The 20,750-nt window shown below is 42.6% G+C and overlaps 1 protein-coding gene across 6 annotated transcripts in view; it reads left to right on the top strand.

Moving 5' to 3' along the window:
* Nucleotides 1-20,750, top strand: part of LOC147023669 (disheveled-associated activator of morphogenesis 2-like) — a 232,218-nt gene that overhangs the window by 119,289 nt on the left and 92,179 nt on the right. For all 6 annotated transcript variants that reach the window (XM_085889357.1, XM_085889361.1, XM_085889360.1 and 3 more), the window contains exons 4-6: nucleotides 7,517-7,591; nucleotides 7,691-7,785; nucleotides 17,620-17,758. In XM_085889357.1, coding sequence (XP_085745483.1) covers nucleotides 7,517-7,591; nucleotides 7,691-7,785; nucleotides 17,620-17,758 — 309 coding nt within the window. The remainder of the gene's footprint in view (nucleotides 1-7,516; nucleotides 7,592-7,690; nucleotides 7,786-17,619; nucleotides 17,759-20,750) is intronic.

The following is a 20,750-nucleotide window of genomic DNA, read 5'->3' as shown; positions in this document are numbered from 1 at the left end:
AATCGCCCACTCCGAACTCCGTGCCATGAATCGCCCTGCACGAACCCCGAGGCCATGCCTTGATGACCGGCCGAGGGCAGCGTCGGTCCCGCACGCTTGCTCTGTGTGTGCCGCGTGGCCCTGGCTGTGCCGCGTGCCTCCGCCCGATCGCGACTTCGCTGGCCGTGGAAGTGGGGGGACATTTGCCGTCCGTGGGGAACATCCGCGGCCACCAGCGAGGACTGAAGGTATGATGTTATGGTGAACCCAAGTACAGACAGTAAGATGTGTCCATTCGTGCCCGGCTCTGTACGATAGCAAAGTATCGCCAGCGGCGCATGGGTCTGCCAAGGATACCTGTGGTGAGGATAGCTCTGCCAAGGACAGCTCCTTCTGCTGCAATATAAAATGCCAAATTAGTCAATCAATGTAGTAATTTTATAAGAGGCAAAAGTGAAAGCCTACTCAGATTCTAAGAAGAAGAAGAAGAAGAAGAAGAAGAAGAAGAAGAAGAAGAAGAAGAAGAAGGAGCTAAGTTGAAGCAATATTCAGTAAAGCAGTGTCTTTCATGTAGTGTGGCTTGCATTTGGCAGTACAAGAAGAAGGTAATGTTCTCATAAATATGCAAACTTTCTCCTGAAATATCATTCCGCGATCATCAATTTTATCGGTGTGCGAAGACGGCGTGTTGTGACAAAGGAGTTCGAAGAGCCAAATGCTCTTCAAAGTAAATCCTATTATGGATACACTTAGATGAATGAACTCGCAGAATGCTGCGTTCGACACAAAGCCGAATGATTCAAGGTTGGAATATCCTGTTTTTTTCTGAGTGGGGAGTGCTTTGCTGCACTCAGCAGCCTGATTGTGACTGTTTCCGTTTTGCCTTTGTAATAATGCTTCATGAGAGTTGCCTTACAGTATTCCTGCAATGCAGGAATAGGTCATTGGGCCCACCAAGCCTGTGCAACGGTTGCCAACCTGTGGTTGTTTGACCGCGTTCTCTCCTTTATAAACGCTGAGCATCAAGCAAGGAAGCAGCACGTACCATTGTTAGTCTTTGCTGTGACTTGGCCGCAGTTTGAATCAATGACCTACAGTCGTGGCCAAAAATATTGGCACCCTTGCACTTTTTTCAAATAACTCACAATTTTCTCGAAAAAGAAGTTGAAATTGATGAAAGTATTTGGTTTCCACAATTATTTATTTCATTGTTAATATTACAGAACCTTTGTTTTTAATTCAGAACTTAATATATCCTTACAAATCAGAAAATTAAAAGAAATGGCATTGACAAAATTATTGACATCCCAGACTTAATATTTGGTAGCACATCCTTTGGACAAAATAACTACAGTCAAGCGCTTCCAATAGCCATGAATGAGTTTCCCACACCTCTCTACTGGCAGTTTGTCTCACTCTTCTTGTGCAAACTGCTGCAGTTCTCCCAGATTTGAAGAGTACCTTCTCCCAACTGCTGTTTTCAGATCTCCCCACAGGTGTTCAATGGGATTTCGATCTGAACTCATTGTTGGCCACTTCAGAACAGTCCAGTGTTTTGGCTTGAACCATTCCTGGGTGCTTTTTGAAGTGGGTTTGGGGTCACTGTTCTGCTGCAAGACCCTTAACCGTTGACGGAGACCCAGATTTCTGACTGGGTTAAACATTGCACTCCAAAATGCTTTGATAATCTCCTGATTTCATGATGCCATGCACACATTCGAGGTACCCAGTGCCAGAGGCAACACAGCAACCCCAAAACATCACAACTTCCACCATGTTTGATTGGAGGGAAGGTGTTCTTTTCTTTGAAGGCTTCATTTTGTTTTCTGTAAACAGAGATCATGTGCTTGACCGAAAAGTTCCAATTTGGTCTTATCTGTCAGGTGTTCAGGTGTGTTTTGGAAAACTCCAGTCGGGCTTTCTGATATATATATATATATATATATATATATATATATATATATATATATATATATATATATATATATATATATATATATATATATATATCTCTGTCTCTGTCTCTGTCTCTGTCTCTCTCTCTCTCTCTCTTTGTCTGTCTGTCTCTGTCTCTCTCTCTCTCTCTTTGTCTGTCTGTCTGTCTCTCTCTCTGTCTCTTTGTCTGTCTGTCTGTCTCTCTCTCTGTCTCTGTCTCTGTCTCTCTGTGTCTGTTTCTGTCTCTGTCTCTCTCTCTCTCTCTCTCTCTCTCTCTCTCTCTCTCTCTCTCTCTCTCTCTCTCTCTCTCTCTCTCTCTCTCTCTCTCTCTCTCTCTCTCTCTCTCTCTCTCTCTCTCTCTCTCTCTCTCTCTCTCTCTCTCTCTCTCTCTCTCTGTCTCTCTGTCTCTCTGTCTCTCTGTCTCTCTGTCTCTCTGTCTCTCTGTCTCTCTGTCTCTCTGTCTCTCTGTCTCTCTCACTTCTCTGTCTCTCTCACTTCTCTGTCTCTCTCTCTCTCTCTCTCTCTCTCTCTCTCTCTCTCTCTCTCTCTCTCTCTCTCTCTCTCTCTCTCTCTCTCTCTGTCTCTGTCTCTGTCTCTGTCTCTGTCTCTGTCTCTGTCTCTGTCTCTGTCTCTGTCTCTGTCTCTGTCTCTGTCTCTGTCTCTGTCTCTCTCACTTCTCTCTCTCTCTCGGGGTCCTCTGGGTCTCCTGCCATAGAACCCCTTTTCACTTAGTTGGTGACGGACAGTGCGAGTTGAAACTGTCGTACCTTGTGTCTGAAGGTCAGCTTGATTCTGTTTGGCAGTTGATCGAGGTGCTTTCTCCACCATTCGAACAATCCTTCACTCAGATTTTTCCTTCCACCATTCCACCAACAATCCTTCCACCATTCGAACAATAAGCTAAGATTTAGTAATTTTTTCGGCTTTTTTTGTTTTGTTCCACTGCAAACCCCCAAAAAACAGATGTGTATATCAAAAGATTAAAATTTTTTTTACAATTTTCTGGAAGAAATGGTGCATTATTTGAAAAAAGTGCAAGGGTGCCAATATTTTTGGCCACGACTGTACTCGACTCAGAACGGACCCTCTAACCATGACACCACCGAGTCTGGTTATAAATATAATACGAGTTCCCTCACACGGAACTTCAATGCAAGAGGAGGCCATTAGGCGTATCAGGCCTGTGCAACTTGTGGTTGTTTGTGCTCTCTCTTTATTTATTTTTTGTAATGCTGAGCTTGTCATCAAGTATTTGTGAAAATGATATTTGTCGACAACAAAAATCCTCAAAATGCTTCATATGCTTTGGGTGTAGGAATTTGTTCGCATGAGTTGTACCTTTTCTTTCTTCTCAGGCTTGAGATGAAGCCATGACAATCTCGCAGCTATAATAATAACAATGAGTTCCTTTAAAGGGAACATCAACACAAGAGGAGGCCATTTGGTCCATCAAGCATACGCGATGGTTGCCATTCTATGGTTCCTTGTGCTGTGTGCAGTGCAAACAGCATTAGTTTGGCTTTGCAGGCTCAATGGGCCGAATGTTCTCCTGCGTTGAAGTGGCTTGTTTGTATGGAGGGAGCTAAATTCAACATAGTCCTTGCATATCATAGGAATTTTAATTTCCAGAATTTGTGCATCCAGTGGTGTTTAAATGCCATGTCCACGTATATCGTTATTGTTGAGGTGATGGGCCAGTTGGAGAGAAGAAGTCACAAAAGCCCACTGATTAACTGCTGTTTAACCCATGACAAATCAACAACCCTTCTGAAAATCTGACTTCTCATGATATCTCATGAGAAGCTCATCGCATCTCAAGGGATGGTTTTGTAAGAGAGTGGTGGATGTGTTTTGAGTGTAAACACGAAAGTTTAACTTACCTGTTCAATCCTTGAAACTCACTTCGCAAAGAATTTCCCTCCCACGGAACCGTAAGACCAAATACAATGCTGCAAGTGCGCTGGCTCACTTGGCTGTGCCTGGATGGGTTTGAGGGTTGTGGAGTAGCAGCTGAAACTTGAATCCCATCCAAATTCCACGTGATGACTCCGTCTTTGCTCTTTACTTCTTGGGGTTCCTTCTGATGACTCCAGTGCAGTATTTGGTCTTCCGTTTCATTATGTTTGTGCCATATCCTGATGCTGTGTCGACTGTGCTTCCCCTCTGACGGACCTCTGGTAGCTTGTACTTGTTGCTGCGTTTGAGTCTGGTTGAGTAACTGATGAAATGTATCTCTCCGGGTTCTTCCCAACATCTTTGTTCTTTGTTCCTTTCACACTTCTTTCTAATCTTTGTGTGCTTGTGGTGGCATGGTGGTTTATGCTGCGCTTGATGAGCAATGGAGGATGTGTATAGTGAGTTTGTATAATGTTCTAAGAATGTGGAGTGATTTATCAGTGCAGTGTGTGGTCATTGTAGCGTTTGTAGGAAGAGTGCGGTGGAAGTTAAAGTATTGTGTCTGTTTGATTCTGGTGTGCGATTCAAATCGGGTTTTGGCACGCGTATGCAAATTAGCTATGTGCAGCGTATGCTTGGTCGTGTGAGAGATATTCATGTGCAGGGAAGAAAAATGGGAAAAATGTGGGGGGAAAAAAACCTTCCTAATCCCTCACAATGCATATTCGCTTTGTAACCCATTAGATATAAGGAAAGGGCCCTATCTGAAATATGTAATAACAAAATAAGTAACTCTGGAACCACTATATGTTGTGTGCCATTGCCTTGGCATGGATCGCATAACTGTCACAATATTATATTAGCTGGGGTACCTGGTGTTGACTGGTCTGTTTGATTGTGGTGGCCTAAAACACTTCCCGACACCTACGAAGGAATGGGATCCCCACAGACTTCCCTGCACCCACGGTAGAGCGATTAAAAATAAATAAATAAGTCGCACCCACGTCCAAAGCAAGCGATGCAGTGTGGCCTTTTTTGTGGTCACATTATATATATATATATATATATATATATATATATATATATATATATATATATATATGTCCAGCTAATGAAACACCATGGTGATTGATGTCTGTGCTTGCCCCACTGTTCTCATCCCTACACCCCCTCCCCAGTGAATTTAACTTGATAAACTGTTGTATTGAATTGTTGATATGGCATGTCAATGTAGCACAAGCTTGCGAGGCCGAATTGCCTTCCCCTGCGTCCAACTTCCTAGTTCCTTGTAAGTTCTGTAGCGTGACATGGTGTGACACAATGGCATGGAGTGATGATGTCATCCCACTACCGGCGTTTGTGACGCCATCACAGCCCTGGCTCCATTTTGTTTGACAGATTGAAGGAAAGACGTACCAAATATTAAAGCAGCTGCACCGCTCAAAAATTCACCTTTTCTTTTTTTTTTCCAAAATTTTCAAAAAAATTTTTTGCCGAAAACATTCTCCGGCACTCACTGATGAATCTCAGAAAGTTTGAGAAAGATCTGTTAATCCATCTCTGAGAAAAATGGTGACAAAAACACACACATACACACACACACACACACACACACACACACAAACACACACACACACACACACACGCACACACATACACACACACACACACACACACACACACACAAACACACACACCTCTCTTATAGTGTAGATAATATGATAATTAAACCCATGCTCTTCCAGCCAAAGAAAGCTTCATAAAACAATCAAGAAAAGCCACGTAAGGTAAACCCTTTGCTGTTTCAAACCTTACCTGGGTTCTTCTGTGGCTGCAGACATTCACAAGTAGTACATACCTGAGAATCCCAATGCTACTCAACCCACAGACCAGTTTCATCACTTATTGGCAAGTCATCAACGACAGTGTAGACAGAAACATGCGCTGCCCAGGGAGCTGGGGAGGGGGGGGGGACCGGGCACTGTCCGGCTGGGTGAGCTTTGAGCTTTTAGTGGTGTGGTTTCAGGAGGTGTTGGATATTGAAAAGCTATGGTGTTATTGGCCTCGTGGTGGTTACCTTTTTCCTGCGACTGGTAGCAGCACTGCCTAACCCCACATCTCAATATACACTTTATAGCAGTCTTTTGTGTCCTCATAACGGATGCCAAGGCCAACGTTTGGAAGCTTAAAACCTTGCCCAGATTCTGAAATATCTACATCCAAAATTTGGGGTGTCTCGGTGCTACAGTTTGGCTGTGAAAATAACTCACAAATCCACAAACACACAAATACATGAAAATATGTAGACAGATAATTCCTTCTTTCTTTATTTTTGTCAATGATATTGAGGTTCATGGCTGGGCAAGGCCATGGAAGGGTGGGGGGTTGGCATGGCACCGAAGAAACAGAGGAAACAACAACAGATCTGAACGAGGTGTACAAGAGCACATGGTCCAGTCAAGGACACGCGTGCGAAGGACAAGAACACACACGAAGGCACTCCACGTGACATGCAAATGCACTTCATCAACAAATTAACACCGACGATTAAAAAGCACAAAATAATACAATTCTGAAAGCATCTCAGAAGTTTCCTTATAAAAGGTTCCATTTTTTTTTTTTAATTTTGGCTCTTTCCAATTTTATTTATTTATTTATTTATTTTTAACAGGGCAAAGATGAATTAATCAAAGAAATGGCTGTGTAAAGGTCTTGAAGGAGCACAGGTGTGGGTTATCATTGAAATGCTTTGTTTTTGGTTTTGGGACCCGTCCTGGAATGCAACTCTGTGGGCCGTTGATGAAGTTGTGGAAAGGCATTTTCAGTGAATGGTGTGCCTATGCCACGAGACGGAAACAAAACACCAAAGGTGTTCTTGTCAGCCGCTCGGAGCCGAGAAAGGCTTCTCTTTTTATTTACCTTGGCAGGGTATCATGAAGGTCCAGGGAGAGGAGTTTACAGCCAGTTAACCTCACTGACAAAGTACAGCGTGGCACGCAAAATGATGACACACTTACAAATAGCTTTATTGTGCATACGGCAACAAAAGCCGCAATATATTCATAAAATCCGAACCATATTCTTTGGAGATTTATTAGTCATAAGAAACGTATTTCGAGCTGGCTGTGAGCTGGTTAAAGATTTTTCTTCTCCATTGACCGGTGTGGCTTTGATTCCCATGACTGTGGGACCAATGAGCTCATGGCCCAGCCCTGAGTCACCCAATCCTTTACTGCACTTAATGGTCTTTCCACAAGACACTCTCTTGATACGTGAGGCGATGGTTGTTGATGACAATTGCTTCTAAAAGAAAAAAAAATGGCAAACAAAAGAAAACCATTGTCATTTTGACAGACTGTGTGGTTTAGTGGTTAAAGTGTTCGCTCGAGTCTGAGTTCAGCAGTTCGAACCTGACCCCGGCTGAGTCGTACCAAGGACTCCAAAAATAGTATGTGCTGCTTCCTTGTTTGACGCTCATCATTTGAAAAAGGACAGGGCACGGACAAACAGCCGTAGGTTGGCATCCATTGCACAGGCTCGATTAGCCCAATGGCCTCCTGCATTTAAGTTCCTTGTTAGGGAAGTCATATTTTTCATGGGCCACCCTTTACGTCATCACAAGACAGCGTGCCATTATTCAAGTAATGTTTGCCTTGTGTTGATAGGCAATATAAGTTGTACCTTTTTGTTTTTATTTTATTTGCAGGAGCAGGATGACCCGAACAAGTTGGCCACGAGCTGGCCCGACTATTACATCGATCATGTCAACCAGATGGCCACTGTAAGTGAACGGCTTTCAGCTCTGGAACTTAAAATAAGGGCCTTTTCAGAGCTTGAATAGGGTATCATTTGTCTTCTGCTTCTTGGACCCCTGCCGCAGATGCAGTCCATGTTTGCATACAACCAAGAGGAGATGGAATCCAGGAATAAGACCGTGGAGGGACTCAAAACCGCTTTGAGAACACAACCGATGAGGTGAGGAGCTGTTGTCTTTAGTGCATAGAAATGACAGAAACTTTCTTCGTCACTGCTGCATGCTTATTCGTGTGGTGGTCCTTCCGTGAGACATTTCGCCAAATTTAATTCTTCCCGTTTTCAAATTCAATGTCAGAAATAAACTAATTATTCAATGTGAAAAGTGCAAAAAAGTGCATTCCATGATTGTTTTTTGATTTGAAATTGTTAAATATTACAAAAGAGCTTGCTCAAATATACCGTTCATCTATTACATCGTGGGGACAACATTACCGATTTACAATAAGGCATTGAAAGACCGAGCCTTTTTAACCCAGCAAAAGTTCCAATTTGTAGAGTTGGTAAGAGGTCCACATTGCCCCCATTATACCTTAAAGTTAATGCATGCTGGCTGCTCTTTTTGGATGGAGTTGCTCTTGAAAATGCCTTGTGTGATTCATCGTTGCAAACTCTCATCAGACCTAGCTTTCATCAAGTACTTTGTGTTAAACCCAATGTAGGCTTGGAATATTGGATGAGCCAGCAATCGATGGAGAGATTGGAACCAATCCGAATCTCTGAGAAACAAATGTATGGGTAGATTAGATGGGAAATATCAAAGTTACAAGGTCGGTGTCAATGAGCTCGAGAGAGTAGGACATTTCTCAGAAGCCCGTTCCATAGATGAGTGAAAAAAACGGATGGATTTTAAGTCTGTGAATAATCTACAGGGTGGCCTGAAGGTCCCTTTACAGGCACAATGATTGATTATTTGAAATACTGCACAATGCAAGCTGTATATTAAGAGTTTAAGAACGAATGCTTGACTCGGGAGGGGGTAAAATGACGTTCAAACCACCAGGTGGATGTATTGAGGTGGACAAAGAGTGTGTTGTTGATGATTATGTAGCGCAGTGAGGCAGAGGAGGTTACACACACACACACACACACACACACACACACACACACACACACACACACACACACACACACACACACACACACACACACACACACACACACGTGTCCCACATCATTCATTGATGATAAAATGCATGCAGGTATGTAAGATCAATGCCCAATGAATGAAACTGACTGAGAAAGCAATGAAGCACTGCCATGCCACATTGATATTGCAGTACTCGGAAGGAGAGAAATCGAAATATCAAGGCTGAAGACACGTCACGGGATCTTCCAGGGTGGCAGACTTTCCCTGCTCCTGTTTTGCCTGGCTCTGGACCTACTGAGCAACCTTATTAATGAGCAAGGACATGGATACAGCTGATCATCCAATAGGAGACCGCTCGAATAAACAGGAAAGGTGACACCTACTATACATGGACTATTTAAAACTATTCACACCGAACGATGAAAAATAGGCAGAACAACTGGAATTAGTAAAACGGTACTGTGATGACATTCAAATGTAATTTGGCCCAGATAAGTGTGCCAAGTGCACATCCGTGCAAGGTCGACCAACAAAAATGGATAACATAAAAATCGAGTGAAGTGCAACAATACAGGAGCAACACCACGGAGCATCATACAAATACGTCGAAGTAGAAGAGGGCCACCAATTTCATGATGTCACAAACAAATGCGCTAAATAATTATTAAAGAATATCTGCATAGAACGACACTGATCCTGAAAACATACCTCTCCCCAAAGAACAAAATTGAAGCCATAAACCAGCTCACTGTAGCAGTGTTCCAGTGCAGTTGCTGAATAATAAACTGGTGACAATGGGAAATCAATAAACTGGATTTAAAAACAAGGAAACTCCTCACTATCCACAAAATGTTTTACAAAAATCATTGCATCCCGAGAATTTACCTGCCGAGACGAGAAGGAGGTAGCAGCCTGATGGAACTCAACCAGGTGCACAGAATGACAACTGTCGGATTGGCTGAGTACGTGAAAGGTTTGACAGACTACCAAATCCAATTTATATGCAAACACAAAGACAGCAAGCCAGAAAAGGTATTCCGAACCCACGAGCAAAAACCATTAAACCTAAACCACAACGAATACAGTCCCAATGATTGCAAAAAAGATAAAATAAAAACATAGAGCGAAATATCAACAGATATACACCGATAACTGGGAGAACGATAAAAGAGCAGATATGTATATATATACATACATACATAAAGAGTTTGACTGATTGGGCTTAGACAAAGAAGGCTCATTGGAATGGTTAAGGAGAGGTCAGCTCAACTGGGATGGAAAGTGAATCATTATAAATGACAAAGACCAAGTACACTATACGAATGGCTTTAAGAAAATTGCTGGACTGAGTCAATCGGATAGGTGTGCAGTAGGTTCTGCAAGGTAGAAACAGAAAGCCCGAGCTACCTCCTATCGGGATGTAAAACGCTCATGTCATAACAGCTGTACACCCAAAGGCGAAACAAGGTAATTGGAGTAATTCACCGGCACATCTGAGAAATCTTCAATATCCCAGTTTCAGAAAACTCATGGAAGGAAACATGAATCAAAAGCAATCATTGAAAACAAGGAAGTGACGATCACTTGCGACTCGATAATCCCATCAAGCGCGAACATCAAGAAAACAAAGCATCGAGACCGGATATCGTACTTCGGTCCAAAAAAGAAAAGAAAGCATTGCTCATTGAGGTTTCAGTACCCAGCGATTTTTAGCTGAAACAACGTGGAAATCAAGAAAATGACCAAATACCAAGACCTGAAGAATGAAATGAAAAGATCCTGGAAGTTGAAGATTGCCAAAGTTGTACCAGTGATAGTTGGAGCTACGGGAATGATAAAAAAGAATGATATGGAGGAGATCTTAGAAACCATCCCTGGGAATATTACTTCAAACAAAGTACAGTTGGAATCTGTCCAGGGCTCAGTGATGATTTTCATTTCATCAATGAGTCTTTAATGTGGTTCTCTTGCCCTTGCCCAGAGAGAAGAGCAACATTCTATGGCACAACGTCAATGAATGTGTTGTTCATGATGAAGACTTGAGTGCCACCAATGTATCGTTCAGACAAGGTCTGATTTTGGCATCAGTTTGACATGTGGTTTGTGCAAGACATTGGTCTTGGCTGATAGTGACATGAAAGAACGCTAAGGAACAAACTTCGGTGACGGGTTAGTTATGGAAAAAAAAATCCCAGCAGTCTTTCTCAAGAGAGAACATGATGATATGTGATGAGAGGTTTTTCTCCAAAAATAAAATGCTCGATTTCTTTCAGATAAATCTTTGAGTTGTTTGTGCATCTGCACTTGTCACACACAGGTTTTTGTCACTCTCCCAACTTTAAATTGTTCTTCTCCATCTTCATTTGATTGCAATTCCGCCACCGAAGGTGGACGGCGGTTATGTTTTCACCCCTGTCTGTCTGTCTGTCTGTCTGTTTGTCTTCTTGCTTCTCCATGAGCACATCATCTCAAAAAGTTATTGACGGATTTGGACGAAACTTGGTGGACAGGTTGGGTCTGTGACTCGGATAAACTGATGAGATTTTGGTTCAGATCTGGATCCGGATCCGGCCTATCAGTGGCATACAAAACATAAACTGTTCAGCCTGGCGAGGTATGCGCTCTACCGAGTGCCGTTCCAGTATTTTGTTGTTGTGTTGTGTTTGGAATTTTTCACGTTTAATTTTTCTCCACGTATGTCTTTTGTCATTGTCTAATTGAACTCCATTTTCTGTGCTTCTTGTGATGTCATCAGTTATTAACTGTAGCCCATTGTGATATCTGCATTGCAAAGGTCTGTTGTAGTTATAATGATAACAATGATGGATGAAGAAGAATGTGGAGCTGTCCACAATAATCCATGCATCTCTGCTTTTTGACAGCAACAACGAGGTTTGTACGAGTACGTCGTAAGACATAGTCTTTCAAATTAAAAAGTCGAGCCAATAAATGAGAAAGGCAACAGTTATTTTGCTCTGTCTTCTTGTTTGTCTTCCTGTGCTTGTTCTCCACAGCATCATATCTGTCTCTCCTTGCTTTTTCACTTCCACTTATGTTGTCTTTTGTTCCATTTACTTTGTTCTCCTGTTCATCCTCCCTTTACCTTGTTCACTTACATGCGTGCTTGTCTGGTAGCAAAAGTTTCTTGTTGGAGAGTCCCGAGGTTTGGCTGGGTGTTGTCTGATTACTGAGAGCAGCTGTTCCTTACCGCACACTTTGCCTTTTGCCTCTGAACCATTCCTTTGGGAACACCAGGCAAAATTAGAGTGCAGTTGACCTCGACAAACATGGCAGAGCACAAGCTAATCCAACTTAACAGCAGTGAGTTTGCCTGAAAAACCGTAGATATGATTAGGGTTAGGGTTAGGGGGCCTGGGGAGTTAGCTGTCTGTCAGAGCCTGACCAGCCTCTCTGAGCTCAGTCTCCGATGCCACCTGAATGTGGTGAGGCCTTGGGGACTTGTTGAGACCTATGAAGACCTGACCCCTGTCAAGTGCCGGATGGTTTCCAGGCACAGCGGGGCTTTCTGACAGGCAGCAAATTGGAGAGGTGTGTGGGAAGTCGGGGGATGTTCAAGCTAAGAGCTACGTTGATACGCTGACACCACCGGACCACTCTAAGTCGTTGGAGCAAAGAAACATTTGCAGCTTTTGAACCCATTTTTCAACATGTCATTTCAGTTTTCTTGGCAATTTACCTTTTACTCCAGTACACCTGTTCCAGCTTGATCAGTTGTCTTCTTATTTATGAGGCTTCAATCTTTTGAAAAATGGAATCATGTGTTTTTTTTTCCCCATGAGGAATTGACCAAAATGTGAGAATGCTATTATTATAAGGCAAATCCATTTTTACATGTGTAATAATTATTTTAACTGTTTGAAGAAATATTATACGAATATTGGGTTGGTCGGTTCCTCGTAGCTGAGAGGTATGCACACTCGCCTTTGAGCTGCTTAGCCTGGGTTTGAATCCCGACACAACTCTAAACTCACCCTGGTGTTTTACACGCAGGGCGAGGCGTCGATGTGTGTGCTGTCCATCCAATGGACGTAAAACTGGGGGACCTGTTTGCGAGTCGTGCTCGTAGGTGGAGGCTAAAGATCCAATGGTGTGTCTTTCACGAAGAGTAAGCGAGTTATCGCCGGCACACTGAACAAATTGAAAATTCGCCGACTGACTGCTGTGAAGACAACGAGAAACCACCCAACATGAGCATTGCTAAATGTGCTGTTACACCTTGACGATTTAGCCAGCAATGGCAACGTATAAAAATGTATGTAAAACGTTGGCGTACGCTGAAATTGATGTTTTTTTTTCTTTTAAGTTTTGGTCGTATTCATAACGTATTAGTAATGGGCACAGAACGCTTCGTTGTCTTATAGATAACTTATACCAACGAATGCTTCGCCTGTTGTCAGCGTTCACAACCTATGCCCAATGATAGTTTAACTTGGGCATAGCGCGCTGCACGTATCGCCGACGAACTCGTGGCGTAGCCTGTTAAAAACCTGCCGCTCTCCGATTTAAATCATAACCGCCTGAGGATTGGAAGTGTCAACCACGCAGTCACACCTTGACGATTTAGCCAGCGTATTCCGACCTATGAAAAATGTGTCTAAAACGCTGGGACACGTCGAATACGTTATGGGTAAGTTGTGTATACGTTAAGAGCACGCTGAAAAACGATGAAGTACGCTGTCATATATCGTGGTATGTTTTGTACGTCATGAAATTTCAAGCATGCTGAAAATTTTACGACGTACTCGCCGTATGACTCACAAGTTCCGCTATGCTGGCCATAAGTTGTAGGCACGATATGCGATCGTTGACACACGTGGACACAAGTTACTTGTAAGTTACTCATAAGTCGAAACACGTCGAGGTAATGTTTAGCATACCCGAAACTTATTTTCTCCGTCAAGGCACATTTTCTTTCTTTCTCCTTGGCTCCATGAAGGCACGTGACGAAATGTCTGGTTGTTGTTGTTTTTTTATTATTTTTTTTATAGTCTATCACGAATTTTAAAATATATTCGGACATTTGCTTTTAAGTTTCGACGTCGACGTGACAATATCCTCAAACAGAAAATATTCACAGAGGAGGAACTAAGAATAAGACATGAGCAAACTGAAGAGGCAATCAGACGTGACGTAACGGCACGTGACGAAATATCGGAAGTTATTGTTGTTTTTGTTTTTTTTTAAACGCTGCCAATACGCCATTATACGGTAGCTGTAAATTAGAAACACGTTCAGTAAGTTCTGTGGTCGTCCGGAAGACGTCAATCAAATACGTCTACATACGTAGATATGCGTTGGAGGTACGTTACACATAGGTTCAAAGCGCGTTACTCATAGGTTAGAAATAAGTTTTGGGTACGCTAAGCATTACCTCGACGTGCCTCGACGTGTGTCAACGATCGCGTAACGTGCCTTCAACACATTACTCATAGGTTATAAATAAGTTTCCGGTACGCTAATCATTACCTCGACGTGTTTCGACTTATGAGTAACTTACAAGTAACGTGTGTTGACGTGTGTCTACGATCGCATAACGTGCCTACAACTTATGTCCAGCGTAGTGGAACGTGTGAGTCATATGCTGGCATACGTCGTAAAATTTCAAGCATGGAAAATTTGAGTGCAACCGCAAAGTACAACGATGAAAGCCAGCGTACTGCGACGTATGGCAGTGTTTTTCAGCGTGCTCTTAACGTATACAAAACTTACCCATAACGTATTCGACGTGTGCCGGCGTTTTAGCCCAATTTTGCATACTTCAGGCATACATTGGCTAAATCGTCAAGGTGTGACAGGGCCTTAAGAAACCGCTTCGACGGCACATACGCTCTGTCAAAGAGTATGGCTGATGGATAATATCGACGATGATATGAATAATACATCTTCCAATATATTTCACAATATAATGCCTCCACAAAAGTTTAAAACCTATGACTTGCCGGAAACAGCTCACTGCGAGTATTTTACATGTCGGGGTTTCTTTTTTTTCAACCTCATCATCGATGGCAATGCTGAAGAGCTTGTCTTGGTACGGCCAGCATATACAGCCTAATAAATGACATTCGGGCCTGTTCCTCCATGTTCTGCCAACAGTAAGACGATGGAAACCGATACACATGATCTCATAACAAGTACAGATCGATGTTTGTTTTTATTCAAGACAAGATCGGGTTCTTGGTCCATCAGTTATTCCATCAGGGTCAAGTGCTGGTGATCTCAGTGTGAGCTTTGGAATCAAATTGGTGTACATAGGTAAGGTGGAAGAAATTTGGCTCAGGTTAGTTGCCTGCTGTGATAGTGAAGCGGCTGCACCGTATACTTCTCTCAGTCATGGGAACCTCGAGTTAGAGATGGCAGAGTTTTGAAACCATGGCATTTAAACACATTTTTCTGCTGCTGACTCGATTTATGTATCTTTTTCAAAAAAAGAAAGAAAAAAATAGGGTTGGTTGGGTTTGGAAGAGGGTCGAGGGGAAGGAGAGGCGGGGTGGGGGGGGGGGGCGGTGTCTGGATTGATTGGAGAGACAAAGTATTTTTATGAATCGTTTTTTGAAGTGCTTTGGAGTTCTCATGTCCATCAAACGGTTTCTTTGCAGACAAACTGAAACGCACCAGAAGCAGTTTCTTTGCAGACATTCGCGATGCATTGAAATCGCGTCCAGTACTTTGGATGTACTTAACAGTTTAGCTAACGGCAGTTGTCGATGATAAGTATGTTTGGGATTCGGTAATACATCTTAACCTTTAAGCGTTTCACTGTGGCCTGTGAGATGCAAAGAGAAATCTCCTTTTCCCAGGCTACCGCTGTAATGCAGTCAACCAAGGGCAGCCAAATTATTTGATGGAAAATGCTTGCACGTGTGCCTTTTCGAAGCTTTTATTCAAAAAGACAAGCGGGTGCTGTTTGTATGGGTTTCCTTTTTGTAAGCCTCACTATTCTGTAGAATAGTTAATTGTAGCAAGTAAAAAAAAGAAGAAGAAAAAAAACAAGAAACCTCATTTGCCATTTGCAGGTTATTCGGGTATACAGTATTATCTCAAGAATTCGAGCCCATCCATGGTGCTCAATGATTTGTGAACACCTCTGTATCTGGGCTGCCAGTACAGACGAGGCCCCGAGACTCCTAGAGGTATGCACAGTCACGTCTGAGCTGTCTAGCCTGGGTTCGAATCTTGGTCCAGCTATAAACTGTCATCTTGGTGTTTCGCAGGCAGGGTGTTTCATCAACGTGTGTGCCGTCCTTCGGTTGGATGTTGAACGATCGTCTCGCCTGCTGGCATCAGTCGGTGGACGTGAAATATTCCACGGTGTCCTTCGGGAAGAGTCGGCGAGTTATCGCTGACACCCTGAGCGTTTTCCAGATTCCTGCACGAACACACAGGTGGTACTGCATCTGCGGCACAGCTGCGCTCCCAGAAATATTTGAAACTAGCAGTCACGTGCTGCACACCAAACGACGACGACCTGTTTTATTGCACAACCGAGATCCGATTGCTAATATGTAGTTTATGAGAAGACGACAGACTGTCACGCGGTGCTTCGTAGCCATGGTGTTAAATCATGGAGTACTAGTGGGAGGGACGTCAAATTCATCGATGGGATCTCATATTAGTGGCCCAAACACGATTCAGTAAAATTACGAAGCCCTTCTGGGACACAGCCGGAGCCCTCATTGACTTGAGATTTGATCTCCAAGAGCAATGACAAAGGAACGCGAGGAAAATACGATCGTCCCTTCCAAATACTGGATTCCTGACCCAACAGAAGAACCTACTGGATTAGATCTACCCAAGAAATGATGGTCCACATTTATAGTGATTTCACACCACCACCTGTTCGGTACGCGTCACCACCTGGACAAGTTGAAAATTGAGGAAAGTGCAGCATGCGAGTGCGAGTTCCCTGACTCGCCAAACTGTGGACCACACTGCCGTTATAATCCCTGAGAATTGCGAACATTCAGCAGGGTCGTTAGAGCAATTAATCCCTGTAGGCACAACTGAAATGATTTATTTAGCTGTTGAACATGGACTTAGATTGATGAGTTGCTACTTGGTGAGCCGTACGGGAGAAGAAGCGGTGATGCAACCGGCAGAATCGAGGCATAATTAAATCCTGGACAAACATCCTTTTGGGAGAGTTTTTGCTGTTCGAATGTAAAATTAGATTTCACTAAATATGTATTTGACCGGTCATTAGGGTAATTCTGATGACGATATGTGCATAACCAATGCTGCACCAGTAATACCGTGCATGCATTCATGATATCATTTGAACAGGCTTCCACAAGGAATAATCTGACGGAACATCATGCAAGGTGAAAGAGCCTTTTACACATGCCTTGCTAAAGTGCGATACTCGCATCTGGGACGAGAACGCCAGGCTGAACAGTTTACATTTTGTATTCCACTGATTAAAATCTAACCCACTGGGTCTTGTCACTTACCTAACTCATCCACCAAGTTTCGTCCAAATCTGTCCACAACTTTTTGAGATGTCCTGCTCACAGACAGACGAGGGTGTAAACATAACCTTCGTTTCCACCTTCGGTGGCGGAGGTAATAACCGCTTTTATCTTCTCATTGCTGTTTCTCTCTTTTCTTTTTCTCCCACGTGACATCGTTGAATGTTGGTCTTGTCAAAACGTATCGATGATGTTCTTTTGTATCAGTATGTTGAAATACATCTCTGCATTACTTACTGAGATTGTGATCAGAATGGTACATAATGTTCAATAAGAAACCTTTTGGAGTAAACGGATATGACCGTGCAGTCCTATTTCCCAAAGCACCATTGAGGAGGTGCTGTTGGAAGATGGCGTGGTCGAGTTTGAGTATGAAATCACAGTATGATAATGATAATAAACACCTTCATCATTTTGCAGGTTTGTCACACGCTTTATCGAACTCGACGGACTCTCTTGCTTGCTCAACTTTCTCAAAAACATGGACTACGAGATGAGCGAGAGTCCCATACATACATCAGTCATTGGCTGCATCAAAGCCCTCATGAACAACTCGCAGGTGCACTTCCTAGTTTGTTGTAGTTGTTAACTCAGTAAGACGTGTCTTGATTTAAAAGAATTAAGGAAAGAAAAAAAAACGTTTTTGCCAGTTGACTGGTAACTTCAATAACTTTCCTGACATCCTTGTATGACCACAACTGCTGTAAGCTTTGAGCAGTGATGCTATTTTTATGATCCATTGCTTTGCTATGTGAAACATGCAAGTCCAGTTGAGAAATTCCGATAACTTGGCATTCCTATGTAATTACTGCATTTTTTATTTATTTATTTATTTTTTAGCCGTGTTTCCATGAATCGTTCTTTTATTAATTTTTTTTCATACACAAAAAACTTGGCTCATCAATGAGCAAGGACACAGAGGGCAAAAAAGGCAAAATGCTGACGGTAGGGAAGCAGGTGTACACAAAAAGCAAGGATATAAGAGGTAAGGGTTGAAACCACAAGTAAGGGGGTTGTGTTAGGTAAGGCTAATGGGGGTAGAAAACATTATGAGTAGAGATGGGTGATGACATGAAGGAGTGGTGCACCGCTTACTTGAAGCCTTAGTGGGAAGAGTGGGATTAATCTCTCTGTAGACAGTAGTTCTATAAACAGGAGGAAAGAGAGAAAAAAAAGTTGGTGTGCAGAAAGCCTGGATTTTGGGAGTTTAAGCAGGATGGGGTTTCTGGAAGAACATTTTCATCTTGGAGGAACTGTGGAAGGTCAGAGGTTTGAGAGAGAGCAGAGAAAGCGAGACTGGAGGCGAGCCAGTAAATAACACAGAGGTCAACCAATCTGTCTGCGATGTGAGAGCAGCAGGCTTTGTGCTTCGCCCTCATAGTGGGAGATGCCAGTTATATTGAGAGTTTTAGATTCATCAGAATCCAGGAGAGATGGATGAGATGTTGAGGTGCAAGCTCAGAGGGGAGGGCAATTTCTTATTTATATTGCATTCAGAAAGTATTCACACCCCTTGAATTTTTCACATTTAGAGCCACAATGGTTGTTATAACTAGAATTTAAAATGGATGAAATTGATTTGTTGTTTTTTGTCACCAATCTACACAAAATACCCCATAATGACAAAGTGGATTTTTTTTTAATAGAAATTTTTATGCATTAATTAAAAATGAAAAGCTTCACTGTCTTGCATCAATAAGTATTCAACCCCTTTGCTACGATACTCCAAATTGAGCTCAGGTGCATGTATTTTCCTTTGATCATCCATGAGATGTCTCTGCAACATCATTGGAGTCTACCTGTGGCTAATTCAATTGATTGGACATGATTTAGAAAGAAACACACCTTTCTATACAAGGTCCCACAGTTGACAGTGCACGTCAGAACAGAAACTCTACCATGAAGTTCAAGGAACTGTCCGTAGAACTCTGAGATAGAATTGTGAGGAGGCATATAATAGATCTGGGGAAGGGTATAAAACAATTTCTGGAGCGTTGAAAGTTCCCAAGAGCACAGTGAGCTCCATCATGAGGGAATGGAAAGAATATGGAATTATCCAGACTCTTCAGAGAGCTAGCCGTCTGACCAAACTGAGCAACTGAGCAAGAAAGACCTTGGTCATGGAGATGCCCAAGAACTCAATATCCACTCTGACAGAACTACAGAGTTCATTGGCTGAGATGGGACAGCCTGCCGGAAGGACAATCATCTCTGCAGCACTTTACAAATCTAAGCGTTATGGGAGAGTGGCCAGATGGATGTCATTCTTGAGAAAAAAAAAACACACACATGACAGCACACCTGGAGTTTGCAAAAAGGCACGTGATAGACTCTGAGAGCATGGCGCAAAAGATTCTGTGGTCTGATGAGACAAAAATTGAACTCTTTAGCCTGAAGGGAAAGAGCTACGTCTGGTGGAAACTGAGCACAGTTCATCACCCATCTAACACCATCCCTACTGTAAAGCATGGTGGTGGCAGCATCATGGTATGGGTATGCTTTTCAGCAGCAGGGACTGTGAGACTTGTAATTATAGAGGGAGTTATGAATGGAGCCAAATACAGGCAAATCCTTGAGGAGAACCTGCTTCAGAGTGCAAAAGACCTGAGATTCCAGTGAAGATTTTTGTTCCCATCAGGGCAATGACCCCAAGCATACAGCCAAAGCAACACTGGAATGGCTTCAGAACAACATGAACATGAAGGTCCTTGAGTGGCCCAGCCCAAGCCCAGACTTGATTCCCATTGAGAATCTGTGGAAAGACTTAAAGATTGCTGTTCACCGATGGTCCCCATCCAACTTGACAGAGATTGAGCAAACCTGCAAGGAAGAACGGGAGAAAACTCACAAATCCAGATGTGCAAAGCTGACACAGACGTACCCAAGAAGACTCGAAGCTGCAATTGCTGCCAAAGGCGCTTCTCCAAAGTATTGATTCAAGGGGTAGAATACTTATTGATACAAGACATTTCAGCTTTTCATTTCTCATTAATGTGTAAAAATTTCTAAAAACATGTTTTCACTTTGTCATTATGGGGTATTTTGTTTGGATCGGTGACAAAACAATTTTTTTAAATCAATTTTAAATTCAGCCCGTAACACAACAAAATGTGACAAACGTCAAGGGGTGTGAATACTTTCTGGAGACACTGGAGGTATGGACAAAAGTATTGTCGGCAGTGAATAGTTATTTAATGGCAAACTTAGATGAAACATCCGAAACCAACTTAAGAGATGTAGTTAGGCTCAATATTATTGATCTCCATAACTCGAATCTTCAAAATAATGTTGCATTATGGACTTTTGTTTTGTACTGCAGTCCAAAGGAACAATTTGCTGTTATAAAATGATATCTCAATTGCTGTTGTAAAATTATATCAATAACCTGCCTGAGATCATTGTCACGTCATCGAGTGTCACGTGGCTGGTCATGTGCTCCTGTATGAAAACAAAGGCTGAAAACGAGACATCATCGTCTGCAGGTGGAATTTCAAAGAGTGATTGATAATGATGAATCATGATGCACTGTAATTATCAAAGTAGTGTGAAAT

This window comes from Eptatretus burgeri, chromosome 7 (genome assembly GCF_056783735.1).
Source record: "Eptatretus burgeri isolate ZD-2024b chromosome 7, Ebu_testis_v1, whole genome shotgun sequence".
NCBI lineage: Eukaryota > Metazoa > Chordata > Myxini > Myxiniformes > Myxinidae > Eptatretus > Eptatretus burgeri.
Note: the sequence above shows the minus strand (reverse complement) of the source record. Positions and strands in the feature narration are given on the sequence as shown.